This window comes from Strongyloides ratti, assembly GCF_001040885.1.
Source record: "Strongyloides ratti genome assembly S_ratti_ED321, chromosome : 1".
Lineage (NCBI taxonomy): Eukaryota > Metazoa > Nematoda > Chromadorea > Rhabditida > Strongyloididae > Strongyloides > Strongyloides ratti.
Genome location: NC_037307.1, coordinates 2,826,382 through 2,854,154, shown reverse-complemented (window position 1 = coordinate 2,854,154; position 27,773 = coordinate 2,826,382). Strand labels below are relative to the sequence as shown.

General features: G+C 22.9%; 12 protein-coding genes across 12 annotated transcripts; 2 read left to right on the top strand and 10 right to left on the bottom strand.

The window, feature by feature from the left end:
• Positions 1-39: 39 nt before the first annotated feature.
• Positions 40-1,131, bottom strand: SRAE_1000090300 (F-box domain-containing protein; the record flags this gene model as incomplete). Its single annotated transcript, XM_024647792.1, has 1 exon — positions 40-1,131. One exon carries the CDS (start codon positions 1,129-1,131, stop codon positions 40-42), a length of 1,092 nt encoding a protein of 363 aa, XP_024501835.1.
• A 1,494-nt stretch (positions 1,132-2,625) lies between these two features.
• SRAE_1000090200 (Hypothetical protein) lies at positions 2,626-3,464 on the top strand (the record flags this gene model as incomplete). Its single annotated transcript, XM_024647791.1, has 4 exons — positions 2,626-2,730; positions 2,779-2,848; positions 3,155-3,303; positions 3,351-3,464. The coding sequence occupies 4 exons, from the start codon at positions 2,626-2,628 to the stop codon at positions 3,462-3,464; spliced, it is 438 nt and encodes a 145-aa protein (XP_024501834.1).
• Positions 3,465-3,663: 199 nt separating this feature from the next.
• Positions 3,664-4,815, bottom strand: SRAE_1000090100 (Hypothetical protein; the record flags this gene model as incomplete). The annotated part of the gene is made up of 1 exon (XM_024647790.1): positions 3,664-4,815. The coding sequence occupies one exon, from the start codon at positions 4,813-4,815 to the stop codon at positions 3,664-3,666; it is 1,152 nt and encodes a 383-aa protein (XP_024501833.1).
• A 434-nt stretch (positions 4,816-5,249) lies between these two features.
• SRAE_1000090000 (Hypothetical protein) lies at positions 5,250-6,262 on the bottom strand (the record flags this gene model as incomplete). Its single annotated transcript, XM_024647789.1, has 2 exons — positions 5,250-6,098; positions 6,146-6,262. 2 exons carry the CDS (start codon positions 6,260-6,262, stop codon positions 5,250-5,252), a joined length of 966 nt encoding a protein of 321 aa, XP_024501832.1.
• Positions 6,263-6,488: 226 nt separating this feature from the next.
• SRAE_1000089900 (Gamma-secretase aspartyl protease complex, presenilin enhancer-2 subunit family-containing protein) lies at positions 6,489-6,938 on the bottom strand (the record flags this gene model as incomplete). Its single annotated transcript, XM_024647788.1, has 2 exons — positions 6,489-6,622; positions 6,665-6,938. 2 exons carry the CDS (start codon positions 6,936-6,938, stop codon positions 6,489-6,491), a joined length of 408 nt encoding a protein of 135 aa, XP_024501831.1.
• Positions 6,939-8,716: 1,778 nt separating this feature from the next.
• On the bottom strand, positions 8,717-10,704 carry SRAE_1000089800 (Cleavage and polyadenylation specificity factor 73; the record flags this gene model as incomplete). The annotated part of the gene is made up of 3 exons (XM_024647787.1): positions 8,717-8,823; positions 8,865-10,627; positions 10,676-10,704. 3 exons carry the CDS (start codon positions 10,702-10,704, stop codon positions 8,717-8,719), a joined length of 1,899 nt encoding a protein of 632 aa, XP_024501830.1.
• A 310-nt stretch (positions 10,705-11,014) lies between these two features.
• SRAE_1000089700 (Alkaline phosphatase family and Alkaline phosphatase-like, alpha/beta/alpha domain and Alkaline-phosphatase-like, core domain-containing protein) lies at positions 11,015-12,838 on the bottom strand (the record flags this gene model as incomplete). Its single annotated transcript, XM_024647786.1, has 2 exons — positions 11,015-12,717; positions 12,757-12,838. The coding sequence occupies 2 exons, from the start codon at positions 12,836-12,838 to the stop codon at positions 11,015-11,017; spliced, it is 1,785 nt and encodes a 594-aa protein (XP_024501829.1).
• A 1,690-nt stretch (positions 12,839-14,528) lies between these two features.
• SRAE_1000089600 (C6 domain-containing protein) lies at positions 14,529-15,063 on the bottom strand (the record flags this gene model as incomplete). The annotated part of the gene is made up of 2 exons (XM_024647784.1): positions 14,529-14,839; positions 14,880-15,063. 2 exons carry the CDS (start codon positions 15,061-15,063, stop codon positions 14,529-14,531), a joined length of 495 nt encoding a protein of 164 aa, XP_024501828.1.
• A 544-nt stretch (positions 15,064-15,607) lies between these two features.
• Positions 15,608-19,420, bottom strand: SRAE_1000089500 (Hypothetical protein; the record flags this gene model as incomplete). Its single annotated transcript, XM_024647783.1, has 2 exons — positions 15,608-19,322; positions 19,365-19,420. 2 exons carry the CDS (start codon positions 19,418-19,420, stop codon positions 15,608-15,610), a joined length of 3,771 nt encoding a protein of 1,256 aa, XP_024501827.1.
• Positions 19,421-20,547: 1,127 nt separating this feature from the next.
• SRAE_1000089400 (Hypothetical protein) lies at positions 20,548-21,243 on the bottom strand (the record flags this gene model as incomplete). Its single annotated transcript, XM_024647782.1, has 1 exon — positions 20,548-21,243. One exon carries the CDS (start codon positions 21,241-21,243, stop codon positions 20,548-20,550), a length of 696 nt encoding a protein of 231 aa, XP_024501826.1.
• A 1,796-nt stretch (positions 21,244-23,039) lies between these two features.
• Positions 23,040-24,081, top strand: SRAE_1000089300 (Dehydrogenase/reductase SDR family member on chromosome X; the record flags this gene model as incomplete). Its single annotated transcript, XM_024647781.1, has 2 exons — positions 23,040-23,388; positions 23,432-24,081. 2 exons carry the CDS (start codon positions 23,040-23,042, stop codon positions 24,079-24,081), a joined length of 999 nt encoding a protein of 332 aa, XP_024501825.1.
• A 156-nt stretch (positions 24,082-24,237) lies between these two features.
• SRAE_1000089200 (DNA excision repair protein ERCC-6) lies at positions 24,238-25,113 on the bottom strand (the record flags this gene model as incomplete). The annotated part of the gene is made up of 1 exon (XM_024647780.1): positions 24,238-25,113. The coding sequence occupies one exon, from the start codon at positions 25,111-25,113 to the stop codon at positions 24,238-24,240; it is 876 nt and encodes a 291-aa protein (XP_024501824.1).
• Between the last annotated feature and the right edge of the window lie 2,660 nt (positions 25,114-27,773).

The window sequence follows — 27,773 nt, the reverse complement described above, 5'->3', positions numbered from 1 at the left end:
TTAGAAATCTATGTATTTTTTTTTGTTAATAAATATTTTTTACATATAAATTTTTACATTAAAATTTAATGGTAATGTTTTTTCAGAATATCTATAAGTAAAAGTAATTTGTTTTGATTCTTTTTTAATATATTTGATCCATGAATTGTATATTCGTGATACTGCAAGAATTTGACTTAACTGACAACGTATATATCCAAAATCCCAATTAACACATTTAACTTTTTTCATTTCATCTAACCACCAATCTTGATCATGCATATGCATTGAAAATAAATGAAATGAATGAAATAATGCTGAGATTCCTATATAAGATATATTTGATTTAACTCCATGTAATGATAAAATATTTGGCCATCTTGCATTATCAGCCCATGCCTTTAATGTTCTATTAGAAAGTAATGGTGCATAAATAATATCATTTTTTTTTCTATCAATATTAAAAATAAATTTTTTTAATTGTAAATTTGATATAAATAAATCATCTCCCAACAATTGACAATCCTCCAATGTACAATTTTTTAAAATAACATTTTTAAAACGAAAAATTTTTAGTATATTGATAAATTTTTCAAAATTAAGGGTAATTAAACAATTTTTTAATGTAAGATCATTTATACTACGTTCACATAAACGATGTACCAGCATGTAACATTCATCTGAAAAAGTTACATCATCCATATATAATGAATTGGTAATTGAAATTGACTTAAGATTTTTATACATCTTTTGAAATGTAAAACCATATGAGGGACGGTCTTCCTCAGGTAGTGATAAAGTTTTGGTTGTAAGAGGATAATAAATAGTTTCATGACCAGGAGTATTAACACCAATAATATAAAAATTTTCAATTTTCTTGTAAACAAATTCATTAGAATGTCTTTGAATAATTTCATTAAGTCTTTTATTAACAAGTTTCATATTAAGAATATCTTCAAAAGCCATTCGTTTCAAAATTTCAATAATACATTTATCAGAAACTTCATTAAAATTGGTAATTGTTGATGTAGAACTTAAAATATTGTATGAATAAATTCTTTTGTATAATGGTTTAAATACAATATTGTTAGAATTTTTTCTTTTTAATGTAGAAGATTTTTTCCATGAATCTTTACGAAATATCTTCAACATTTTTTAAAATAAAAATAATATATTGGTAGTGGAAAAAAAAATATATTAATAATGTTATATATGATGAATATTTATTAATGCCATTTATTTATATAATACTTTATGAATGATTCAGCTCCACCTTGATAAATAACAAGATCATATCTTACTAGACTGTCTCTCTTCGCATTTCCTTTATAAGCTTAAAGACAGCATTTTAAGATTATGGAATTTATTAATAAGATGTAACGTGCTCTAATAGTTTGAAGGTAAATAATTTATAATAAATAACCTTTCATGACTGATGGGTTAATTAAAGATAGTAAAAATAGAAAATATTATTTTAATAATACTATTATTTTTTTTTATAAGATCAAATTTAATTATCTAATAATTTAAAAGTTTTACTTAAAATAAAGATCACAAATGATTGTTTTATGATAAAAATCAAGATTACAAACAATCTCTATGCCTAAATTTAAAATAATATAAGAAATTATTCCTCAAAGTAATAATATTTTTATAAAGTGAATAAAGCATAGTCTCAAGAACCGAAAAACCTTTTGTTATTCTCTCATATAAAAGAAATACCGATATTATTTAATTTCCGTAGGTATAAAATATTAAAGTGTGAACTTTTTTGAATCTTTGAATTCATGTGAATATTTACTTTTCAAAAAGAAAGTGTAAAAATTTATTTTAATAAAAAATGACATTTTATGCTTCTTTTATTTATAAAAGAAAATTTTTATTTACTCAAATAATAATAAATTATTTTTAATTAATTTCAATTATTCTTTTATAAATGTAGTATGATCAAATAAATGATATATATTAGATCATAAGTTATTTAATTATATTGATTATAAAATAATTATTAACAACTTGAAAAAATTTTAATAATAAAAAATAAATAGATAAGTGTTTTTTTAAATTATTGATTACAGTATTTTTAAACCAAAACATTTATATTTCCATAAACAACATATTATTTTGATTTATAAAAAAATAACACATAATTATGTATGTTTATTTTAATTTAGTTATTATAAATAAATATTTATCCATTTTGTTTATGATTACAAATATCATTTCATCATTAACAATGCATATTTTTCAATATTTATTTTGTTTCTTAAAAACTATTAAAAAAATTTATAATAACATCAAAATTATTCAAACATTAATTATACAAATATTTCTAGTTTTATTGTTTTCAATGGTTATAAAAAAATATAAATTAATTTTATGATAACCATTAATGTATAAAATATCAATAATAAAAGCGTTATATAATTATTAAATAAATTTACTAAGTTAAACTTTCTTTTTTTTTCTATATTTATTATTATTATAATGTGTATATTTAATTAAGAATTCAATTAAAATGGTTGTCATTAATTAATAAAAATAAAATAATATTATATAAATAATTCATTACATTTTTTCTAATTCAATAATTTTAATGGTAAAGTGTTTCTTTAACCCAAACAACATAGTGTACACCGTGATAAAATGTCATATAAATTGATAAAGAAAAAAAATTTTTATCAAGTCTGGCTGAAAGTTGACTTTAGGAATTACATACCAGTATTTATTGCTGAAATTATTCCTGGGAAGGTCTGAGATAAAGCTCCTGATTTTATTTAAATCAGTATCCTCTAAGAGGGGATTTCTCGTAATGAGATTGGTTCCGTACCTGAAGATATCCTAACAGTTGCAGTAGACAAGAAGTTTCGTTTAGAAATGGATTTATAGCTTCTGTTAGTTTGGAATCCGGCGCCGATGCTAGCTAGTTTAAGTTCGATAGTCAATGAGAACAATTATATGTTTAAAACTCAATTCAGACTACTCTTCAACCAGACTTTTTTGCTTTATCTAAATAATTAAATCAATCTCTATTTTTAGGTAGATAATAATTAAATCTAGTTTCTGAAGGTTACTTTATCTTAAAATTTTCATCTTCTTTAAATTACACATATATTGATTATGAATTTTTATATATTTTCACTATTATTTTTTTATATTTTTTTTATAAATATAGTTTATGGGCAAATTGAATATCCAAATTTAAGTAAATTTGATCGACAATGGGTTAGAGTTTTAAGAACTGAAGCATGGCATTATTATAATAATGAATTTTATAAGAGAAGACTTTATGAGGCATTGGTTGAAGAAAAAAAGAAAAAATTAGTTTGTTTTATTTTATTTTTTTTTAAATATAATTATTTTATATTTAGGGTCCAAGAATATTAAATGCAAATCTTTTTGGTCCAAACTTTACAACAGATCCTTCAAAACGTTTTATTGATACAGAAAGAATTTACCATCCAAAATGGGAGTTAAATAATTAAATAAGAAAATTATATATATAAATAATTATTTAGATAAAAAATATTTTTAAATACTATTGTTAAAAAAAAATAAAGTAAACAAAAATAAAAAACTTATCAAAAAAATTTAATAATTATTTATTATTTTTCTATGAAATAATTTAATATATAATATTTACAGAAATAACACTTTTAAATAAATTAAAAAAAAAAAATCTAGTTAACCACTTTTAATTAAAATATTTTTGATTGCTTTAACTACTTCGCGGCATTTATTTTCACCAGCTTCAGCCTGCCTAGCCTCACCTAATACTGTACGTGCAGCAATTAATCTAAACTGATAGTCATGTTGTACAAATTGACAAGAGTATGATATTAGATTCATACATGCAATTTGTTCCTGTATTAAACCAATTTTACATGATTCTTCATCATTAAAATTAACACCAATTTTACCAAGGAATGTTTCAACTTTATACCAATGTTTTTTTTCTTTTTTTAAATAACATTGTTCAAGGCGTGGACCAAGAAGATTAACCAATTCTATATCCTTTCCTGGAGCTAAAGTATTTTTTGGAAACTTTTGGTAAAATAAATCTGCAACATATCTACTATCTCTTGGGCAATCTGTTGTATTATATGTATCAAGGAAATAACCTTCACCTTCATTATTTTTTATATCATTATTTTCATTTTCTAATAAAGATGATGGTGTATCATGAAATATTGTAGAAGGGATAATACTTTTTTCATTTCTAGGATTTTTATAAGTTTTTGATGGTTTTACAATTCTAGGAACACCATCAAATCTATTTCTATGATTTTCAATAGGTGATTCTTTAAATGTAGGTATAGCATGAGCAATAACTGTATTATCAGTTATATCTTTATTAAATAATATATTTGGTATATGAGCTTTTGGAATTTTTCTTTCCATTGTTGGTACATGTTGTATTTTTGGTAGATTTTCAAATGGTAATGGTGGTGTTTGTGGCATACCATCTACCTCAGTTATTGATGGTAATTGTAACATCTCTGGAAGATACAATACTCCAGTTGGTTTTTGAGATTCTAATGATGGTGTTATTGGTTGAAAACCTAGTCCATTTACTAATGGTTGATTTATTTGTGGAAGATTTAATTGTGGTAATGTATTAAATAATTGATTTGGTTTACCTAAATTATTATTTACTATTTTAATGTCAGGTTTCTGAATAAATATATTAGTTTCATCTCTTTGATTTTGAAATATTGGATCTTCAGATGGTAAATTTTCTGGTAAATCAAATTTTGCCTCAGAAAATGTTTTGTATTGACATTTTACATTATTAAATAATATAATAAATAAAAATAAATAAATAAAATACTTCATATTTCCTAAAAATTATTTTAAATAGTTATATCATAATTATAATTAATCGAAAGTTTAAAACAAAAACGAGATATCATGAAATTTCTATGTTATATATAAAATGGCTCAGTCAGATGTATTATGGTAGATTATTCAATTTGATAGGTCAGCCTCTTTTCTGGTTGTTAATTATCCATATCCTTTTGCTATAAATATTATATAAAGATATATATTTAATACAAACAATGACGCTGAAATTAAAAATTCATCTTTTGTTACATTTATACATATCTTTACATTTTATAAACTTGTTTAGTTATATAAATTATTTTATTTATTCTAAAAAATTTATCATATAAATGAAATGTATTTTTATATATTAATTTATAGTTAATTTTACAATTATAAAAATGTTACATTATATAAAGAAAAAAACAACAAAAATTTAATTAATTTTAACCTGCCAAAGTATCTAATATAGTTTGTCCTTCTTGTGATGTTCCATTAACTAATCTTAAAAGTGCACTATTTGAAAATACTTTACATTCACAAAATGCTCCTGCTGTTAAAGTTACTGTTTGATTAATGTCTGTTCTATAAACCTCTATACTTCTTGTACCTATTGAACATCCACCAAATCCAGATAGACAGTCTGTATTTAATGTGTCACAAACAAGTTCATTGACATATTGAGGAAAATAATTTGAGGGTAGTTTTCTCCAAGACCAACATTTATTACATAGACTAACTACACCGGTTCCATCTAAATCAATACCTTTTTGAGTGCATGACAAATTAAATCTTGTGCCAATCATTGAAACATTACTTACAGATGGTATAGGTTGTGTAACCTGACGACGAAAACGCCTCCTCTCCTTTCTACATTTACATTTTTCTTTTTCTTTTTTTTTCTCTTCTTTCTCTTCTTTCTTCTCTTCAGATGATGAATCACCACTTTCTTTTTCTTTTTTTTCTTTTTCTTCTCCATATTTATATTCGGTTGAGCTGTCTTTTGAAAATCTATATCTTTGACAAATTACACTACTATTATTACTAATAGGTAATGTAACATTTGAAATCATTCCAATTTCATATAATCTTTTTTGTATATCCTCTTGACATTTTACACAATCTGCTGTATGACAATCAGTACTAACTTCAGATGATAAAATTTCTGGTGTTCCTTCATCTTTATCAAATGTTAAATCATCAAATACAAATATAGCTTCTTCTAATGATGTTGCCTGATATCTAGTATCATATTGAATACATTTATAACCAGAAGAAGTTTTAAAACAGGGACACTAGAAAAAAGAAAAAAGATTTAAAAAATTAATACATTTTTAATTACCTGATCAAAAGGAATTGATGTTGAATCTTGATTAATAAAAGGATTTTTTGTTGTAATATCAAGACTATAGATAAATGGTAGTAATAAAATTAATAAAGTACAGCAACTTCTTAACATTTTAATTAAAACAATATAAAATAACTTTTTGTGATAAGTAATGTAAAAAGAAACAACTTAGTAAAACTATGTGTTAACTTTTATTTAACTTTGTCGAAATTCAAGATTATAAAACAAATAGAGTAAATTTATTTCCCTCTGATTATTGTTAAGAATTAACGTTAGTATAAAATTATGTTAATACAATATGCATTTAATCCATGTTTACAATTTTTTTTTAAAGTTGTTATTTTATTGCATATACAGCTCCAATTTTATAAGCCCATTCAGCATCATTTCTGTAAGCGTTTATATAAAAAGATAACCAACAAATGAAGATTATAACATAAATGATAAATCCGATTAATGAGCGTTGAAAATCTACAATTAATAGTAATAATTAAAATAACAAACAAAACATACATTTTCGAACTTCCTCTTTTTTTTCATACATACTATTTTTATTCCTATATTCATGAAATAATGTAATTATAACTATTAACCAAATACAAGGAAGTAGAAAAAAACCAAATTTAAAATATTTTTTACACTCATCTAACTTTTTATCCATAGATTTATGAGAATGTTCAGGATGAATATTTGCTGCATGTACCACACGTTCAATAGTATTTTCACCTGAAATATGTCCTCTATTTCTAATATTTTCACTTTCTTGACTAGTTCTTGTATTTGTCATAATTAATAAAATTAATAATTATAGTTAAAAAGTTTACCAGATGATAATAATTTCAAATATGCATATAATCGTTACTCCAAAAACTATAATTATAACAAACATTTTATCTGTTTTTTTTTCCGATTATATAACTTTATAAATAACTATTTAAAAATAAATAAATCAAACTGGTCATTGTATATTATTTTAATTAAAGTTATACCATATGATTTAAATACTCTTTGTAAAATAAATTTCTCTTTATTATGATAATTCTTTATCATAAAAAGTTCAAATTGAGATTAAAACTACCGGAATCAGATGCTATATATTATTGTTTAATGACTAATGCAATTTTTTTTATGTAGTACAATTAATTGTACTAAAATAAATAATTAAAAAATTAATCATAAATGTAGAAAATTACAATTATTTTATCAATGAAACATTTTTTAAACAAATGATTATGAAAAAGTTATAACTATATTATCTATTAAATTTTTTGGTGACCCCTTGATTATTACAAATCCCATCTTAATTTGATAACCCATTTTGATATACAGATTTTAAAAAAGTTTATATTTGAAATAAAATACAATTAATAACAAAAGTTTTTTAATCCAGATTATTCAAAAAAAAAAAAGTTTTTAAGTGATTATATTATAATTCTATGATTAAAAAAAGTTATGAGTTTCTAATTTTTATACTTTCTCTGAAAAAGTAATATTTATTGGTAGTGGAAAATATAAATTTTCTTTTTATCTTGATGTGTTTAATAAAAAATTTGATATATTTTTTTTTTATAACTTTGACTATTAAAAACGGATAATTCTTTTGTGATTAGTTTCAAAATAATTCATGATAATTGATAAAAAAATAAAAAGAAATATAAATAATTTTTTTGGTATAGTAAAGTATGAAATTTGTTGTATGAATAAAATTGTTTCTAGAAAAATAAAATTAATATTAACTAAAAAATTGTTTTTATTTCGTTTTTAATAATAATTTATTCAAAAAAAAAAATAAAAAAAAACTAATTAGTGTCTTTACTAATATTAAAGTGTTAATTAGGTTAAACTATTTTTTAACAAAAAAACAACATGTTATTCTTCTAATTTTTCTTTCCGATTCAAAGGCATATACAAAATATATAAAGATATTGTACTGATTGCATTTCTATGATATATAAAAATTTAGTGAGATGTATAAATTGTACACTTCTTTTTTTATTATAGCTTAACATAATAAAAAAAATGATAAAAGATAAAAAAAATGGATAAAAAGTAATTATTTTTTAATTTGTTTTTTATATTATTATATTTACAAAAAGTTGTAGATTTTAATATATGAGAAAATTAAAATAAAATGTTTTTATTTTATGATCATTCAAACTTTTAATAATTGTTAGATAAAAAATTGTAATTTTAATCAAAATTTTATATGTAGCAGAATAAGTTTTTGTTTTTTTATGTTTAGAAATAACAATATTTCGGTTTAATTTCAAAGTAGGTTTCGTATTTGAAAATTTTTTTATACTAAAATATTATTAATTTTATAATTTTATTGAGTCACATATTAATTTTCATTGTAATTTTTTAAAAAATGATAGTAATTTAAGAAAATTTTCAAGTTTGTATATCAATTAATCAAATAAATAAAGTTTTATTTTACTTATTACAAAAAATTAACTGTACTATTTCCATACAAACTATACAGTTTATAATTTATATACAAATTAAAAATTATATACGTATTCCTAAGATGTTGTTTCCACATAAATGTGGACTAAATACGCCTTGTTAACTTTCCATATCCTGAGACTCTGAATCGTGCTCCTTAAACTCATGATCAATTAAAACTTGGTTGATAGATGGCACATAATTATACTCTTCCAATTTTAACATAGCTGAAAATAATAGAATAATTTAATAAAATAAACAAACATACTTTTTATTGGTAAAGGATTCAAGTTTGCATGAATTATAGCTCCCGCTATACAATCTGCATATATATCTTGTAATGGACCCCATTGATAACACAAAGCAACTTTTTTCGACCTTGTATATATGTATAATATCATATCATCATTATAAAGAGTTACTTTAAAAGCTGGAGCTTCTGAATTACCAACATTCATAATTAATTGATCAATTTTAACATCAGTTGTCAATTGGCAAAGATTGAATTTTAAATTTTCGAAACCTGACTCCATTACATGCCAAATAGTTTGAAAATGATTATGTGCCTTAATTCCTGTATATTTTAAAATTTCATCTGGTGAAATAAGTCGATAATAGGCACTATGTTTTACCATAATACCTTCTAATCTATCTCCAGTTTTTAAAGTTTTCTCTGATATAGTACCACGAAGTAGTAATAATCTATCTTTATCTATGTTAATATTTAGTTGTTCTAAATTTTTTGGACTAAATACCTCAGTTTCCTGACCTTCTTTTTTAAATAAATTTATTAACGCTGTCTGTTTTCTTGCCATTTCATTAGCTTCACCATGTACAAGAATTAATTTTTCAGGTTTTAATTTTAAATAAAAATCTGATGCAGCCTGATAATCAACATGAGCTGCAAAAGAACATGAAACAACTTGCATTTTAAGTGGTAATCTTTGACCATTCATAGCAACAATTTCATCAGGATCTGTTAATAAATGTTTTGCAAGGGTACCCTCAACAGAATATCCAGCTAAAACAATACAATTTTTACTATCTGTACACCATCTTTCAAATAACTCTCTTGACATTCCACTTTGTAACATTGCTGGTGATGCTAAAACAACACAAGATCCTTTTTCATTAATTACATCAATTGATTTTAAATTTTGAATATGTCTAAAGTGAAAAGGATTATTGGTAGTTGATTGTTGAATTCTATTATTCATACTACTTAAAAATGTTTGATATACAGCCATACATTTTTTTGCCAAACCACTACAATAATAAATTGGAATTTTTTGAAATCGTTTATTTTTTTCCCACATTTCATCAAGTATAAGCATTAATTCTTGTGCTGTACCAACAGCAAATGCTGGTATAAGACACCTACCACCTCTTTTCATAACACTACTAACCATAGTTATAAATCTTTTTTCTCTTACTTCTTGAGATTCATGATTTTGGCATCCAAAAGTGGCTTCAGTTATCAAAACATCTGGTTTAAATGGAGGAATATCAGCTGAACATAAATGCCTACTTTCAACTCTTGAAAAATCACCAGTATATAATACTTTTAATCCATCAATTTCAATAGCAAACATACATGCACCAAGAACATGACCTGCTACATATGCTGTAATAGTTACACCATCAATTTCATTAACCTCATGAAAATCTACAGTTTGAATTCTTTTTAAACTTTGTTCGAGATCATCTTCATTAAACATAATTCTATTACTATCTTTAGAACCTAATCGTAAATAATCTGTCATTAAAATTTTATATATAGCTTTTGTAGCTTGTGTCATAATACATTTCCCTTTGAATCGTGTTTTTGTTAAAATAAATGGAACACCACCAGCATGATCTAAATGAAAATGTGTCACTAAAAGCATGTCTATTGTATCCATATCACAAGAATCTATAAAAGGTAATGAATCAACTCCTGATAAACCTGGATGAATTCCACAATCTAACATAATATTTTTATTACGAATTTGAAGAAGATGGCATGATCTTCCAACTTCCTGTCCTGCTCCACTAAAAATTTATACTAAATTAATTGTAAAAAAAATATATAAAACTTACAGTGGTGTAAAAATAATATCATTTTCCATTATATCTCCCCCAAATGATGGCAATTAAAAAAATAAATCAAAGAAGAAATTAATTTTCGCTAACAAATGCAGTACTTTTGTAGGGAAAATATTTGGTATAGTGTTTATGTAATTTTTATAGCCCTTACTATTTCCTAAATATATTTATATTTAAGTGAAATTTAATGTGATAAAATTACTTTTTTTAGTTTTCAAAAAATTTTAAAATTTAAAAAATTTTTTTATTTATTAATTTTGTATTTATTCATTTAAAAAAAAATAAATATATAACTTTTAATATTAAAATGTCAATTCAATTTTAAACAATTTTTTATAATTGCAAGTTATTTGCATTGTAGTTTTTTTTCATTTTGAAGTAATTAAAAGTAACAAACACGAGAATCAACATTAAAATAAGACAAATACATAATGAATAAACCAATAATGTTCTATAAGTATCAAGTGTTTCATCCAAAATTTCAGAATCTTTTTGATAAACTTCATCACAAACATTAAATTCCTCTTTTTCATTAAGGCATAAGGCATACTTGATGTTATAAGCAATTTGTGTATTATCATAATTACCCGAAAAAATATATGATAATGGACCGGTAACGAAAGAACTAACATCTTCGCCTCCATGTGATCCATAATCACTTAAAATACAACTTGGCGTTAGATCATCTGGTTTCATTAAATCTTCATCTGTTAAATTATTTCTTATATATCCACCATGAATTGGGTCTTTAGAAAACATTTTATAAAATCCTTTTCCAGATGTAAACATAAGATTTGGTTGTGATTTACTGTCACTTGGTGCTGTAATTTTGGCAAATGCTGCCATATTTGATCCAAGTATTGATTTATCTCTTGTTGGAAATCCATTAAAATTTAATGGATGTGAATGATCTGCTGTAACAATTATTAATGTATCTTCTTCATTAGATAAATTATCTTTAGAAGCTATTTCTTTTGTAAGTTGTTGTGCCTTCAAAATAGCTTTATCAAATTCACGTGTCTCACTAAAAGCAACATAACCTTTATTTTCATGAGCAGCCACATCAATTAAACCACCTTCTATTAATAAAAAATATCCATTTTCATTATTTTTAGATAATAATTTTATTGCTGTTTCTGTCATTTCTTCTAAAGTTGGTTGTGTTTCTTTATCTAATTCATCTTTTGTTTCATAGTACTTTAAATGTGATGGTGAAAAAACTCCAAGAATATTTGATTCAGGGGAATGATTTTTATTTAATAAATCATTTCTTGTAAATAATACTTTATGATTTGTACTAAGTTGTTTCCATTCTTTAATAATATTTCTTCCATCAAGTCTTGATCCAGTAACATTTACATATATTGGATCTTGTTCATTTTTAGGTAAAAAGTATGAACGACCACCACCAAGAATGACTGAAAATTTATTTGCTGGATAATTAATAATTTGTTTTGCTATATCATCACAATTATTTCTATCATCATCAGTTTTAAAATGTTGATCACTTTCATAGGATCTATTTTTACTAAAAGCATAAAGTGCAGCTGGTGTTGCATGGGTTATTCTGGTTGTCGTTACTACACCAACTTTAATTTTATTTTTTAAAGCTTCATAAACTAAAGTGTTTACTTGTTTTTCATCATCTTTTATTTTACATGTTTTCAAGTCAGCTGTTGCTTTAATATTAACAAGGCCGCTTTTAGTTTTTTGTCCTGATGTCATTGCCAGTGCTCCGGCTGTAGATGTTCCAACGTGTAAATCTAAAGAATGTGTACGTACAATTCCTGATGTTTGAAATTTTTCAAATGATAATGGTGTTTGATCAAAGATAGGTTTTTCTTTTTGAGAAGGTATATTTTGATTTTTAAATATACGACTAACAGTAGTTATTGTTGTTCCCATTCCATCACCAATAAATAAGATAACATTTTTAGGTTTCTTTTTTTTTGTTATTGTAACACCAATTGATTTGAGGTAGTTAATTTTATTTTCAAGAAAATCTCTTGATAAAGCCTTCCAAAACGAATGATTATCTAATAATATAAAAAGACAAAAATTATCCTATAACTTACATTCTTCTTTTAATTGAGAAAAAGAATTGTGTACTATAATTAATAATAATAATAATGTTGGAAAAAATTGTGTAAGTAACATTTTTTTTATTTTTTTCAATCTTAACAATCTAAAAAATGAGGTAAGGAAATTTTTAATAATATATTTTAATCATTAAGAGGACATAGATATTGATTAAACGATTCTTTTATAAAGTAAAAAATAACTTATTATATGATATGTAAAAAAAATTATTTTCTTTAAAATTTAAAAATAGTTTACTAATTATAAAAAAGATATAAAATTATTTCAACAATTTTTTTTGAACACTGATATATTTAATATTATCTATTTCTTATTTCAATGATAAATAATCTTATGTAAATGTATAATATTGAAAATAAAATAGATATTAGCATAAAATTTAAATTATCATTAAATAAATTTTAAAATGGAAAAAAAAACTTTAATTTTTTTTTGTAAATGATACTGTTAAAAATTTTACTTGAATTTAATAAAACTTTAAAAAAGATTTCTACAAATACTTATCAAAGATAGTAATAACTAATAGTATTATTGTATTAAAACATATTCTTGAAGCAACAATATTTGTAACATTTAAATACTGAAGAATGTACTTAAAAATATTTATAAATCTGTTTTAATACTTCAAATATCTTTATTTATATAATTAACAGTTTTTATTAACAATTACATCTTTACTATCATATAGTTTTCATTAAAAGAAATTGATATTCCATTAAATTATACTCAAATTGTTTTATAAAGTTTCTTATTGTTTAATTATTCAATAATAAACGATTGGAAGTGTATTGATAATAAATTATTATGTCTTAATTCTAACATATTACATCTTAGAAAATATTTTAGATGGTTTACTTGACATACCTTAGTATAGATAATTAATCATTAGAATAAAATTAATATCCCAAAATTCTTTAACTTATAAATTATCAAAATTTAATCAAAGTAAGGTGTAATTAACTTTACACATGTTCTTTAAAAAATCTTACTTATATAATTTTTAAATTTATTTTATCCTAGATATTTTTATATAACATAATATAAAATTATTAAGTAAATTATTTTATACTTTTTAAAGTAAAAAAAATGTAGCAAAAACTTACTTAGCAAATAATTTTTACAAAAATTAATTTTATTTACATAATAAAATATTAAATAAAAAAAACAATTTAAAGTTTATTGTAGTAACTTTACTTATTATTTGTATTCTAATTTAAAATAAGATTAAAAATTTTCAATATAATATTTATAAAAACATTAAAAATCACAATTATATAAGAAGTCTAAAAGAATAACATAACATACTTTTAAAATTTATATATTGTAAATTTTGCAATCCAATGTTTTATTGAACCAACTTTAATCTATACAAAATATTTGTTCAAACTTAAGAACCAAACATTTTCAATGATATTTTAAAAATAAAAATTACATTTGCTAATATTTTATGTAATACTTAAGCTTATAGAAAAATAAAATTGATTAAAAAAATTATGCAATAGAAAATATTGTGAAAACTTTTATTATTTTTACAATGTAATTATGTACCATATAAAACTATTAATATTTTTATTTTTATATAAAAATAATAAGCTAATAACGATTATAGTTACAAGTTTTTGCAAAATAGTTATTAAAATTTAATTGTCAAATTTTTTTTTATAAAAAATTAATGTTAAAGTACCAGAAAAAAAAAGAATATCCTTTAAAACAAAATATAATAAAATAAAAATTATTTAATATTTTTTTAAATAAATAAACATTCTACTTGTGTTATTTCTGTTGTTACATCATTACCAGTTGCAGGATCTGGTTGTGTTAATTCCCAATTTCCAGCATTACCACAGACTAAATTTGCTGTTATTGTATTTGTTGGACTATCAGTCATACCATTTTTTCCATCATTCCAGAATAATGTTACAGTTGTCGCTGGATCCTGAGATATACATTCTAATTTTAATGTAAATGATCCATCTGGTTGTTGTGTTTCTGTTTGTGTTATATCTAAAGAATTTGCCGGATCATTTTTTAGTACATCTATTGTTCCACAATTTGAGACTTAAAATTTTATTAAAAATTATTTTATTAAAATACTTACCAACAGTAGTTGTTGTTGATGTTGCTGCAGTTGTAGTAGATGTAATAGATGTAGTAGATGTAGGATTTACGGTAGTTGTAGTTATTGTAGAAATTGGCTTGTTACCAGAATTAGAAAAACAAGATTTGATTTCATTGAAAAAAATGAAGAATAAAATTAATTTTAAGAAATATTTATAATTCATCTAAATTTATTAGAAAATATTAGAAAATATTTTAAATACATCTATATATAAATTTTATAAATGGTTGATAAATTATTATGACAAAAAGTTATTAAATATGTCAAGAGTTTCATTTAACTTTCACCTTTTAAATGGATTTCTTTTGTTTTCTTTTAACTTAATTTATTAAAATACTTTTATATGTAAATTTCTTTATAAAATATTTTTTAAAGGATTCTTCAAAAAGTAATAAATACAAAAATTAATTTTAATGAATTTAATTTTAAGTGACTACATATATTTTTATAAGAAAATAGAATTATTCTAAATTATATACAGTTAAAGTAACGATCCCCTTAACACTTACATTTCATATTTAATTTTATAAAAAATATAATATTGTTTCTATATGACAATATTATCTTTATAGTTTTTGTATAAAAAAGTAAAGAAAAATTCTAGTTAATCATTTATTAAAATATAATATAGTGAATTTTTACAAAAATTTAAAATTTTTAAATATATACATTAATTTAAAAAAATATTAAAAAAAGACAAAAAAAATTTATTCATCGTCAGGTGAATCTTTAACTATAATTTTAATATCACCTAAATCTTTTTGACAAATATTTAAATATTTAGATTCTCTTGAAAGGAGAATCATATTGTAGAATGTTTTTGCAACAAATGATCGTATTGGTGATTCCTTTACAACTTCTTTAAAGGTAGTCCTTCCAGAAGCACCAGCTACTCTTTTTACTTTTTCGTATGTTAATAATGATGTATCCATACAATTATTTAGAGAAAAGTCTTTAAAATAATCAGAAATTCCTAATCTTGCATCATCTTCAGACGATGCATCATTATCATCTTCATCATATGACTGAATAGATCCAATTTGATGTGCAGCATTTTTTAGGTATTCATTCTCCGTAATCACATTTTTGTTTTCATCTTCATAACGAAAATTAGTTCTTGAAAAGACAAATTGATATTCTGGAATAACGTCAGGTCGCTTTAGTAATTCTTCTATTTCTTTCCTTTTTTCATTAACAACATTAGTCTGTAACGTAGATGATGACATTAATATTGCTTCAGAAATCTCGTGTGGTTGTTGCTCATGAGAAATATCAGGAAGTGGTAAAGTTTTATCAGCCCATTCTTTTTCTTGTCCTGCAGTCAGCGGTAATAAAGATGACAGTTCAGATTCCTTAGGTACTTCTTCAATTACTGGACCCTCATCAAATCTTGTTAATGTGATTGATTCATTAGAATATTCAGATAGACCACCATTAGCTGAATTGGGAAAAATATTAAATGTTATGGAATCAATACTTGACTGCGATTTTCCAATAACAGATCCTTCAACTTCACGTACCTCTTCTATATGAGGTAAAACAGAAACTTCCTCCAGTCTACCATCATCTTCATCAATAAAAAAATCTTCTTCGGGTATTGGTGGTAAACTTAAACTAACACGTTGGCGTTTTGACTTCTCTTCTGTAGATGGGGATTCAGCATTAGGTCGTTTTCTATCTTTCCTTGAATAACTTGTCAAAATTTCCTCCCATTTTGATGGAACTAATATTTGAGTACCAGCATAAAACTTGGTTCTAAGATCTTCTTCATTGTTAATAAAAGTTTCATACAATGATTTTACATTATTAAAAGTCCTTTCCTGAGGTTCTTCTTCAACTACTGATACAGTACATATGTATCCTAAAAATAAATTTAACTCAAAGGTATCCAAATCATCTACAATAGTTTCCATATCAAATTCATCATCTATACTTGTTTCATCTTCAACTAGCATTGGCATAATTTGTTCAAATTGTGAGATTACTTTTTCATTAGATTCACTATAAAAATAGTTTTCAGGTTCACCATACAAAGAAACTAATGAATTATGAATCTCCTGCAGTCTTGATTCAAATTCAACAGGCTTAACTGCTTCTTGAAAAAATGTTTTACGTTGAGAAGGACAATAGAGTTCATTTACAAATTGTTTAATGTTGATGGATTCAACATTTTCATCATCTTCATCTTCGCAATACACTTTCATTAATGAATCAACAAATAAAGTTAAATCTGACCAAACAATTGTTCCATTTGGATTATATGCAAATGTGTTAACAACTTTCTTTGTTACATCTCTTTTATCTTCCAATGATTGAAGACTATAAAATTTAGATGTCAAAAGATTATCTGAAAAAACAACATCCTTTATCATTTTTTCAATTATTCTTAAATTTTCATTAATGTTCCAATTTTTCAAATCATTGATGACAAATTTCATTGTCTTCTTAGCACACCCTTTATTATTACGATGATACAAATCACGATCAAGACCCATTTTTTTTAAAAAAAAGTATTTCAATTTTTCATATGGACGATTTAATGTTCTAAGAGAATGTGTGAAGTCAGGATATGTAAAAGATTTTGGTAAACATTTAGGTAGAAAATTATAACTTCTACCACTTGGTCCAGCATAATCAGAAAGAAAAGACATTTGTGAAGATGTTTCATTTAACCAATCAACATTAAGCCACTTTCTTATAATATTTCTATTGTATAAATCATTACATAAACCAATGATAGGCATGTCAACAATAGCTGCATACAAAGCATAATCAACATTAGAAATTTTTAAATTATACAAAACATTTTTCAGTTCATCCTTGTACTCACTCTCAATAATAAAGCCATTTTCATTGTTTACAAAAGGTAAAGTTTGAAGTTTCTCAAACATATCCACCAAACAACCATTATTTTTATAAACTTTTTCTGCAACATCTTCAATGCTTCTGAACCAAAAAGCAGATTGCATATATTCATGCATATCAATATTTTCTCGTTGTTTTGTTAAAGTATTTAACAAATTTTTGCAAAACGTAGAAATAAGCTTAATTTTCCGAGCTATTTTTTGAGATGATGAAGCTCGTCTGTTATTAAAAAAATGAAGAATCTCCTCCAATGTTTCCATTGATGAAATAGCATCTAACGAACTAGGAACATGTTGACGTGGCTGACGAGGTCTTGACGTCCCATGAACTCTTCTTTTTTTAGCTGGTCCTTGAATAATAGGAGATAATTCTTTATTTAATTGATTTGGGGAAGTTATAGCATGTTCAGATACATGTAAAGCAGTTGTTTCACGTTGTATTGATGTTTCTCTTCCAGGCGATGGAACAATTGGGTTTTCAAGAGTAACTTCACGTATTTCTGGAACATTTAGCTCTTTAAATGACATTTCAGATACCCCTGGTACAAATGATAATTCTTGAACATTGGGAGCTGTGAAATCCATCTGTTCACATTCCTCTTCTCTAGTTATTTGAAGAGTGGAAGGTGGCGCAAAAATCGTACTTTTGCCTTGGACGATAGAAGTTAATTCATTATAAATATCAGATGGAACAGTAGTGTCTGCCCTGATAGAAAATCTTCTTCCAAATTGTCTACTAATTTGAGCAATACATTCATTATTTATCACATTTTGGTCTACAAGCTTTAATTTCTGTAAGTACAATTCAGTTTGTGCAGCTTTATCATCAAGTATCAGATCATAACACTTATCTAATTCTTCAAAAGCACCACTTATTCTTTTTTCAAAAGCATTAGAAAGTATAGGATTTGAAGAAAAGGCTTCTCTTGCTACTTCAATAACATTTTCATTTGTTCTACCAACTTCAGAAATAATGTCAAATATTTCCGTAAATTCGCGCTTTCTTTTACTACGATCTCCAATGTCTTCTGTTTGTCCCATAGTTGTAGTAAAACGAGAGTGGCATGTATTATCAATGGGATTTTCAATAAATGATTCACATATTTCTAAATTTTTGAAATTTAGATCAATTTGTTCATCAAATACATCATCAGTTTCATGATCATCAAAAATTGTACTTTTATATTTTCTTTTCCTTCTTACAACTGTTCCTTCTATTTCTCCTGTCTCATCTTCATGACCGAGAAGAACACTACTAATTCGATGTCCAGAAATTTCAAATTGTTTATCTTTTTGAAGAAAGTTCACTTCAACAGAAGTCATATCATTAAGTTTTTTTTCCATACCATCAAGAAGAAAATTAATACATTCTAATGTTCCATAAACAAGACGATAGGCAACATTTAAAGGTAATGCAAAAGTTTTGTCATACTGTACACCTTCTCGAAGATTAAATATATATGGTTGTAACTGTGAAATTACAAAACTTAATTCACGATCATCAATTTCTTTTTTTTGTTTTAATTTAAATTTTTTTTTTAAAGGATCTCCAAAAAACCTAAAATATTTTGATAATTAAATTTTTAATTTTTATGCTTACCATATAATATTAAAATATCCACCAGGCTGAATGAGAGACAAATTCTGATCAAACATAATTCATCTAACTTTGTATAAATTTTTTTTGTTGTGATAATATATATCTAAAATAATAGAAAAAAACTTGTTTATATACTGACAATTTATGTAATCTAAAATATTCATTAAAATTAAATCAAAATTGTCAAAGAAGATAAGCTACAAAAATAAATTTGGAACGCTATCCACTAACTAGAAATATATATTATTGGGGAAAAAATAAAAAAACTATCTTATATCAAAATAATTTTACCGGGAGTTTTTTCAAGAGAACAATTAACAATTGAAAATACAATAAATGAGAGAGTAATGGTGAATTATACTACATGTTTCAAAATATCCAATTATAATTGTTAATGTTTAAAGTTAATTATAAATTTAAATATAATGAAATTTATATAATTATTTTACAATTTATTTTAAATGAAAACATTTGAAAAGAATTTTTCCAACAATACAAAAAATAACAATAAAAAGAGAAAGTTTTTTTTATAAACCTTTAGAACATAAATTTCTGTAATGATTTTTGTAATCAACATCTTATATTCAAATTTTATTTTATTACATACTACAAAATATATGTTAAATCAATTTAGATGTAGAAACTACATAAATTTATTATATTTAAAACAAAATATTTCTTTTATTTAAAATATTTTCAGTACGAAATGTTACAAAATCAGTTAAAAATATTTTCTATAAAAAATTGATGGTATGAGACAGACAGCAAAATTAATTATACATGTAACTTTTTTTTAAAAATGTTTTTAATATAAATGATATACTAAGGTGATTACTTTATTATAGAACTTTATATATTATATATGATTTAGCTAATATTAAGATTCAAAAACTTTACATTTAGGGATTATTTTTTTAAGTAATGACAATTGGCCCAATAGCATTCTCTCTATAGGACTAATCCTTACTTGTTAAAAGTAACGCAATGGATTAAAATGTTTTTTTTAATAAATTAAAAATTTTCATATGTTAAAATTATTGTTATTTATGATCTTTTAAAATTTTAAGTATTTACAATTTCTTACCCAAATATTTAAATTATTTGCCATTAAAATTAAATCTTAGCCTTTATTTTTTTTTAAATCTTTTAAAAACAATATCATTAATATACTTTTAAAACATTTTTATGTTAATTTTGTATCAAGATAATTTGTTGCATTTTTGTAAGTTTTTATTGTGCTATTTACAATTGCTTCACTAAATTTCATTGAATATTTTGCTGAAAGTTTACCAAATGCTACTGTTCTAATTACTTTAAATGGAAATAATGATAAAATAATAACTGACATGAATTGAATAAATGATTGGAATAATAAACTAATGTAAAATAAATAATATGATGCAACAATATATCTACTGGTCCAAAATGTCATACCAATAACACAAAGAATCGTTCCACCAGCAATAAGATTTATGTAACTGTGTACCAAAACAGCACCTCGAACATTTAGATTTGTAAAAAATTTGTATGTTGGATAGATACAGATAAACCAATAAATTCCTGTAAATATATGAAATATTCCATGAGAATGTGGTAACATAAGCATAAACGATGAGAATGCTCTGGCAAATGATAATGCCGAAATACCAAAATATGATATAATTACAAAATCCAAAAATGTCCAATTATAACTCATAAGTTTAGTCATTACATTATTTAATTTTGTTAAATTACCTTTTTCATCTTTTTCTTCACCTTTAGAATCTTTAGTTTTTTGATCCATTAAACGTTTCTTAAGAAGACGTTCCTCCTGATCATTAGATAAATGTGGAGTTCCAGAAAAAGTAGAAGTTAATGTAGTTGTTTGCTGACTTGTCATTTTAAAATATTTGATATGGAAAATAAAGATAATTACATTTAAAAAAAAATCCTTAATTTTAAATTTTTACCCAAAAATTACAATTTTTGTTTTTATTACTATATGCAATAATGTTAAATTTCTGTTGTCGTCGCGATTCTTTCTATCATATCTTTTGGAATAACAACCATTGTTATTTTGAAAGTATAAAAAAGAAAGTTATATATATAATATTATTATTACACAAAAAAACAACAATATAAAAATTACTTGATTTTAATTTATTAATTTTTACAATAGAATATATACAAAATATGGTTGAATTTTAGATGAGGTGTCCCCTTATATTTTTTGATTGAAAACTACGTTAAAATTAATTTTTTTTTAAGTTATTTCATATTAGAAAAAATAATGATTGGTAATTATATTTGATATGAACGACAAAATAAAACAAAAGAAAATTTTTTTTTAATTTTTTTAAATTTTCAAAAAATTTTTTTCTTTTTCTGATTCCCCGTGTTTTTTATGCTAGAAAAACTAAAAAAAAGTGAAACAAATTTTTATTTAAAAAAGTTATTTGAGGGGACACCTCATCTAAAAGAAATTCCTTTTGTATCAAATGATAAAATTTCTCATGAATCTGATATCAAATTGTAGTCATTTAAATTTGCCCTAGACGTTTTTTTTTTCTCAAAAACTTATTTTAAATATTTTTTTTTAAATAAACACGAAATTAAAAAAAAATTTTTTTTTGGCTATATCTCTGGAGCCAATATATATTTTTTGATGAAACTAATTTTATTTGAAAGGTTTTCAAAAATTATATAATTTTTCACCCCATCATCTTATGAAAAAAGTTACTTTATAAAAAGTTATAGCTAATTAATAATTTTTTTGGTGAAAAAAAAAATTTATTTTTTGATTATCTCAAGAATGAATAAAGCTACAGAAACCAAATACTACTTAAAATGTAGCGCTTCAAATTCTCAAGGAGTACTTTCTTCTTTTTTTGATAAATTGATTTTTTAAAAAGTTATGAGACATTGAAAGTTAAAAAAATTCAAAAAATTTTTAGTCCAATTTCAGAAGCTTATATCTTGCTTCAAAATTATTTTTTAACATGTTAATATGGATAACAGTTTCTCCGACCTTTCTTTACCTTAATCATAATTGTTTTTCTCAAAATCAATTGAAACAACAATTTTGAGCAAATATTATTGATGTTACTTTTTTATCTTTATGCTGCAATATCTCAATGAAAAAATTATTTTTTGAAAAAATAAATGTGCTTATCGTTATCAGCGTGTTTCTTTACATTACAAACTTTTATTAAAAATTAAATTTCAAAAATTATTTTTTGAAGATCATTTATCTTCTATGTATATAAAGGATATAGAGTTCCAGTCTTAACAAAATAAATAATTATATATTTTTTTTATATATATAAATAAATTTACATCACGACCATTTTTTTAATTTTGCTTCCAATTACCATCAACATAAACTTTTTTAATACAATTTTGTTTTAATACATCAGTAGAAAATAATTTTCTAATGATAGTATTATTAAAAGTTATAATGGTATTGTTTATTGGAAAAGTAAATTTGCCTTAAGTACAACATTTATCCAACAATTTTCTATATAAAATAATTCGATAAAAAATACATTCAACATTATTATTTCGTAACATTAACATTATTATTTCGTAACATTAACATTATTATTTCGTAACATTAACATTATTATTTCGTAACATTAACATTATATATATAATCCATTACTAGATTATTTTAAAAAAAACTAAAAGTTCTTTGAAATGCCTGGTGTAATAGTTGGTGCAACACTTTCTGTTTCAGCACTTTCTGTTTCAGCACTTTATTTATTAAGAACGTCTTTTAAAGAGAAACATTTTAATGAAGATGTGGATATTGTAAATAAAGTTGTAGTTATTACTGATGGTACTTCTGAAATAGGAAAATATCTAGTTCATGAATTTTACAATAGAGGAGCGATAGTTTATGCGGTTTGCCCAGATATACCTAGATTTAATAATCTTAAACGTTATTTATCAGAATATAAGTGTGATTTAACACGTATAAAATTTGTTAAATGTATTCTTATAAGTTTTTCTGCAATTAATAGTTTTGTTAAAGTATTTGGAAAATGTAATTATTTTTTATATAAAATTTTATTTAAATATAATTATAGGTGAGGATGTTCTTGATATTCTTATTAATAACGCAGATGTAAAGGGTAAATCATATTTTGAGTCAACACGTGATCATTGTGAAATAACGTGGCAAACAAATTATCTTGGACATTTTGTACTTACTGAACTTCTAACACCTTTTTTACAAAAATCTAAAGAAGGTGGAAGAATAATTAATGTTAGTAGTGGATTAGAAAGTAGTTGTAAAGAGCTTTATTTGGGAACAGTCAATTCTCGTATTGATTATGACAAAGACGAAGCTTATAGCAGATCCAAATTAGCACAGATTATGCATGCAATTGAATATACAAAACGTATAAGATCAGCAGATCCTGATACAAAAATTACAATCAATTCATGTGAAACTAGTGTTAAAGAAGCTAAAGTCTTTAGATATAACATGTTAGGAACTTCTTTTACCAATATTACAATTTCATTTCTTAAATGGTATTTTTCCGAATCACCTAGGGATCGTGCACAATGTCCTTTGTTTCTTGCATTAAGTAAAAAAGTTGCTTCAATTTCAGGAAAACATTTTGTTAATTCTTCAGAAATGCATGAAATTAACTTTATTGCATCAGATGCAGATAAATGTTCTGAGTTATATGATCACAGTATGAAATACATGGAAGAAATAGATAAATTATGAAATTTTCAACTTCCATTTGCCAGCTTTTTCATCCATTACAGCTATTTTTTTTAAAATTGCTCTGAAAATATATGAATCTTCAGGGTCAACTTTTTTTTTAAAATTTGTAACTATTTGTTGTGATGTTGATATGTTACCATAAAATATAATAAACATTTAAATTTCTTCAGATAATGATGAATACTTTGTTTTTTTTGCCATTTGTTCTTTGACACTAGTTGGCCAGGATTCATGTTTTGAATATTCTTCATTTACCATATTATCAGGAATAAATATATCGTTAGCCTCCAGTAAACGATCTTTTCTAGCTTGTATTCTACTAACTAAATCAAGTCCAGAATTTACAAGAGGTTTTCCTTGACTATCACTATGATTACTTTGTTTTTCTACTTCTTTTTTAATTGGAGAATTTTGTTTTTGGATAATAGTAATTGGTTTTTGCCTAATAGAAGCATTTAAAGCTTCAATGGCCCTTTTTGCTATTAAATCTGCTTCATCTTCAATAATTTGATGATCTCTTGGAATATCTTTCATAATTATATCATGAGATATTGCTGATTGAACTATATCTTTTTTAAAAAGTGCTTTAAGTAAATAATCATTGTCACCATAATTATTTTCTTCCTTTACATTATAATTTTCTTTTCTACTAATCATTTCTATTTCTTCTTCTGTTTTGATATCATGTAATTGGTCTTCTTTTACCTTTTGTTCTTTACTTAAACATTTTAAATGTTCAATTTTATCTAAAGTTAATTCAGTTTCATCACCCTCTTCATCTATATCATCTTTATCATTTTTTTTATTTTTTCTTTCCATTTTAGCTTTTTTATCAAAAAAATTTTCTCTTCTTTTTTCACCATTATTTCCATAAAATATAGCTGCAGTTTCTGTACCATATTTTCTTGATACTTCAACATTACCAAGTGTAAAAAGTTCTTTACCATGATGAGCTTTTAAAATTCTTGCTTGTTTTGGATCACTTAAAACTTTATTAGCCAAAAATTCTTTAAATATTTGCCTTTGATACATTGGTTGAATTTTAGATGAGGTGTCCCCTTATATTTTTTGATTGAAAACTACGTTAAAATTAATTTTTTTTTAAGTTATTTCATATTAGAAAAAATAATGATTGGTAATTATATTTGATATGAACGACAAAATAAAACAAAAGAAAATTTTTTTTTAATTTTTTTAAATTTTCCTAATAATTATTTATTTTTTTTAAATTTCTCAAATTTTCTTAAAAAATTATTGTTTCAAAAACTTTTTTGTTAAGTTATTTCTTTTTAGTTAAAATAACGATTGGTAATTTTTTGATATAAACGACAAAATAAAATAAAATAAAATTTTTTTTTTAATTTCTTTAATTTTCTTAAAAAATTATTGTTTTGAAATTTTTTTTTTAGTTATTTCTTATTAGTTCTTAAAAAATTTTTTTTTCAAAATTTTTTTCTTTTTTCTGATTCCCCGTGTTTTTTTATGCTAGAAAAACTAAAAAAAGTGAAACAAAATTTTATTTAAAAAAGTTATTTGAGGGGACACCTTATCTAAAAGAAATCTCAAAATATATTTTTCTATATTTAGAGAAAGCTTAAGTGAATTAGATTTTATTTTTAGTATTATCAGAAAATGATAAATTAATTGAGTAAAAATTTTCTCAAAAAAATATATAAAATATTGTTAGAAATAAATTTTTTTAACATTTAAGGATAAAAAATTAGAATCTTTTTTAGAATTTTGAATTCTATTTATTATCTTTGATTAATATATTATAGTAAAATATACATTACACGGCTTCAGAAATAGATAATTAAATTATATAAGTAATATTGTATATTACTTTATATTTGAAGAAGTAAACTTTTGTAACAACTTTCTATTTGTTGTTGAATCAAAAGGATGTTAGTTATCTTTAGAATAAGTTATTACAAAGCTTCTTTTCTATTAACTCTTCAATGGGCCAAAACAATGGTTGTCATATATATATATATATATATATATATGTGAGTATCATATTTAATTATTTATATTCCTAGTTTTCATTTTTAAAACAAATATTTTAATTAACAAAAACACATTTTTGATTTTTTTTTATAAATTTCTCTAATTATTTTTACAAAAAAAAATGTTTTAAAAAATTTATTAAAAAAAAGACAATTATATATTTGAAATAATTATCTTTTTTTCAATCATTTCTGTTTCTACAAAAAAAAGAAAATAATTAAATACTTTTATTTTATTAATATATAAAATAGGCTGTACTTAAATTTAAAATTATAAAAGAAAATTTAAATAGAACATTCTTTTACGGCATTGTCTTTAAATTGGCATTATACATATAATGGGTATAAAGGTATAATGGTATACTTAAATTTATTTTAACTTTATATTATTACAAAATAAATATATATATAAAGTTTTCTCTGACTAGAATTTATTTTGAATTAGCATTTAGAATTAGAAGAAGTGTACACTATCATTTCCACTTTTTGTTAATTTAATACTACAATATAATATTAAAAATTTTTTGGATATTTTTATTATTAAATAAAATTTACTATTGAAGTTTGTTATTATTTTGTTATCACATTTGTAAATATTATAAATGTATACCTATTTAAACAAAACATTGTATTTTTTTACTTTTTTTTTGTTTATATGTTCCTAATATAAATATAAGTCCAAGCCTTTTTAACTGACCTTTAGATGACCTTTAATTAAAGGTAATAATTGGCCATGTATAAAAAAGAGTAGTAACACAATTATTATATCAACGCATTAGACATATTATTAAGCACATGTTACAGCTGTTCAATCATACATTATTGTTTTTTAACTATATATTTATATGTAAAAAAATTTTTTTATATCTTTTTTTTGTGATTTTTATCTGATTTTTTTTTTTCATTTAAATACTTTTTATTTTATTTTTTTTGTTTCTCCGACCTTCTATAAAAATTCTTTTTATATTAATTACTTTGAACTGATTTATAAAGATTTATATTTAAATAAAGAAAATTTTTAAAAGATATATATATATATATATATGTAGATATAGATAATTAAGAAATGAATGCCATCATTAGATGTAATATTATAGTAATTGATAATCGTCCTTGTATTGGTACTTTTATTAGAATTCCCACAAAAATATTTTAAAATCTCATTTAAAAAGAACTGTTTCATAGTACATTTATTTTAATCATCCTAATTATTTTTTTTTTATATATATATTATACTTAATCTATTAAAAATATTTATTTTATATAATATAAAATAAACTAGAATAAACAAATAAATGTTAATGTAATCTGTTAATGAAAAGAAAGTTTTTAATGATTACAAAACAAGTACCACTTATGATATAACTAATCTTATCATTTAAACTAAATTATATAAAAATTTAAAATATTAATTTCTTTTATTTACTAATTAAATGTTCAATTCATTAAGTAAAGGTAAAATATAAATATATGTACAATATAAATTTTGTCTTTATCACATACATACATAAAGTCTACCAATACCTTCGTTAAAAATATATAAATAGTATGTTAATAATAATGATAGATAACTATTTGCGCAATTTTCATAAGGTTAAAGATGCTTTTATAATAGTTATGATTCTTTAAATACTTTCACTAACTTATTAATATCTTCCTATCTTTAAATATCATTATATTTCTTAC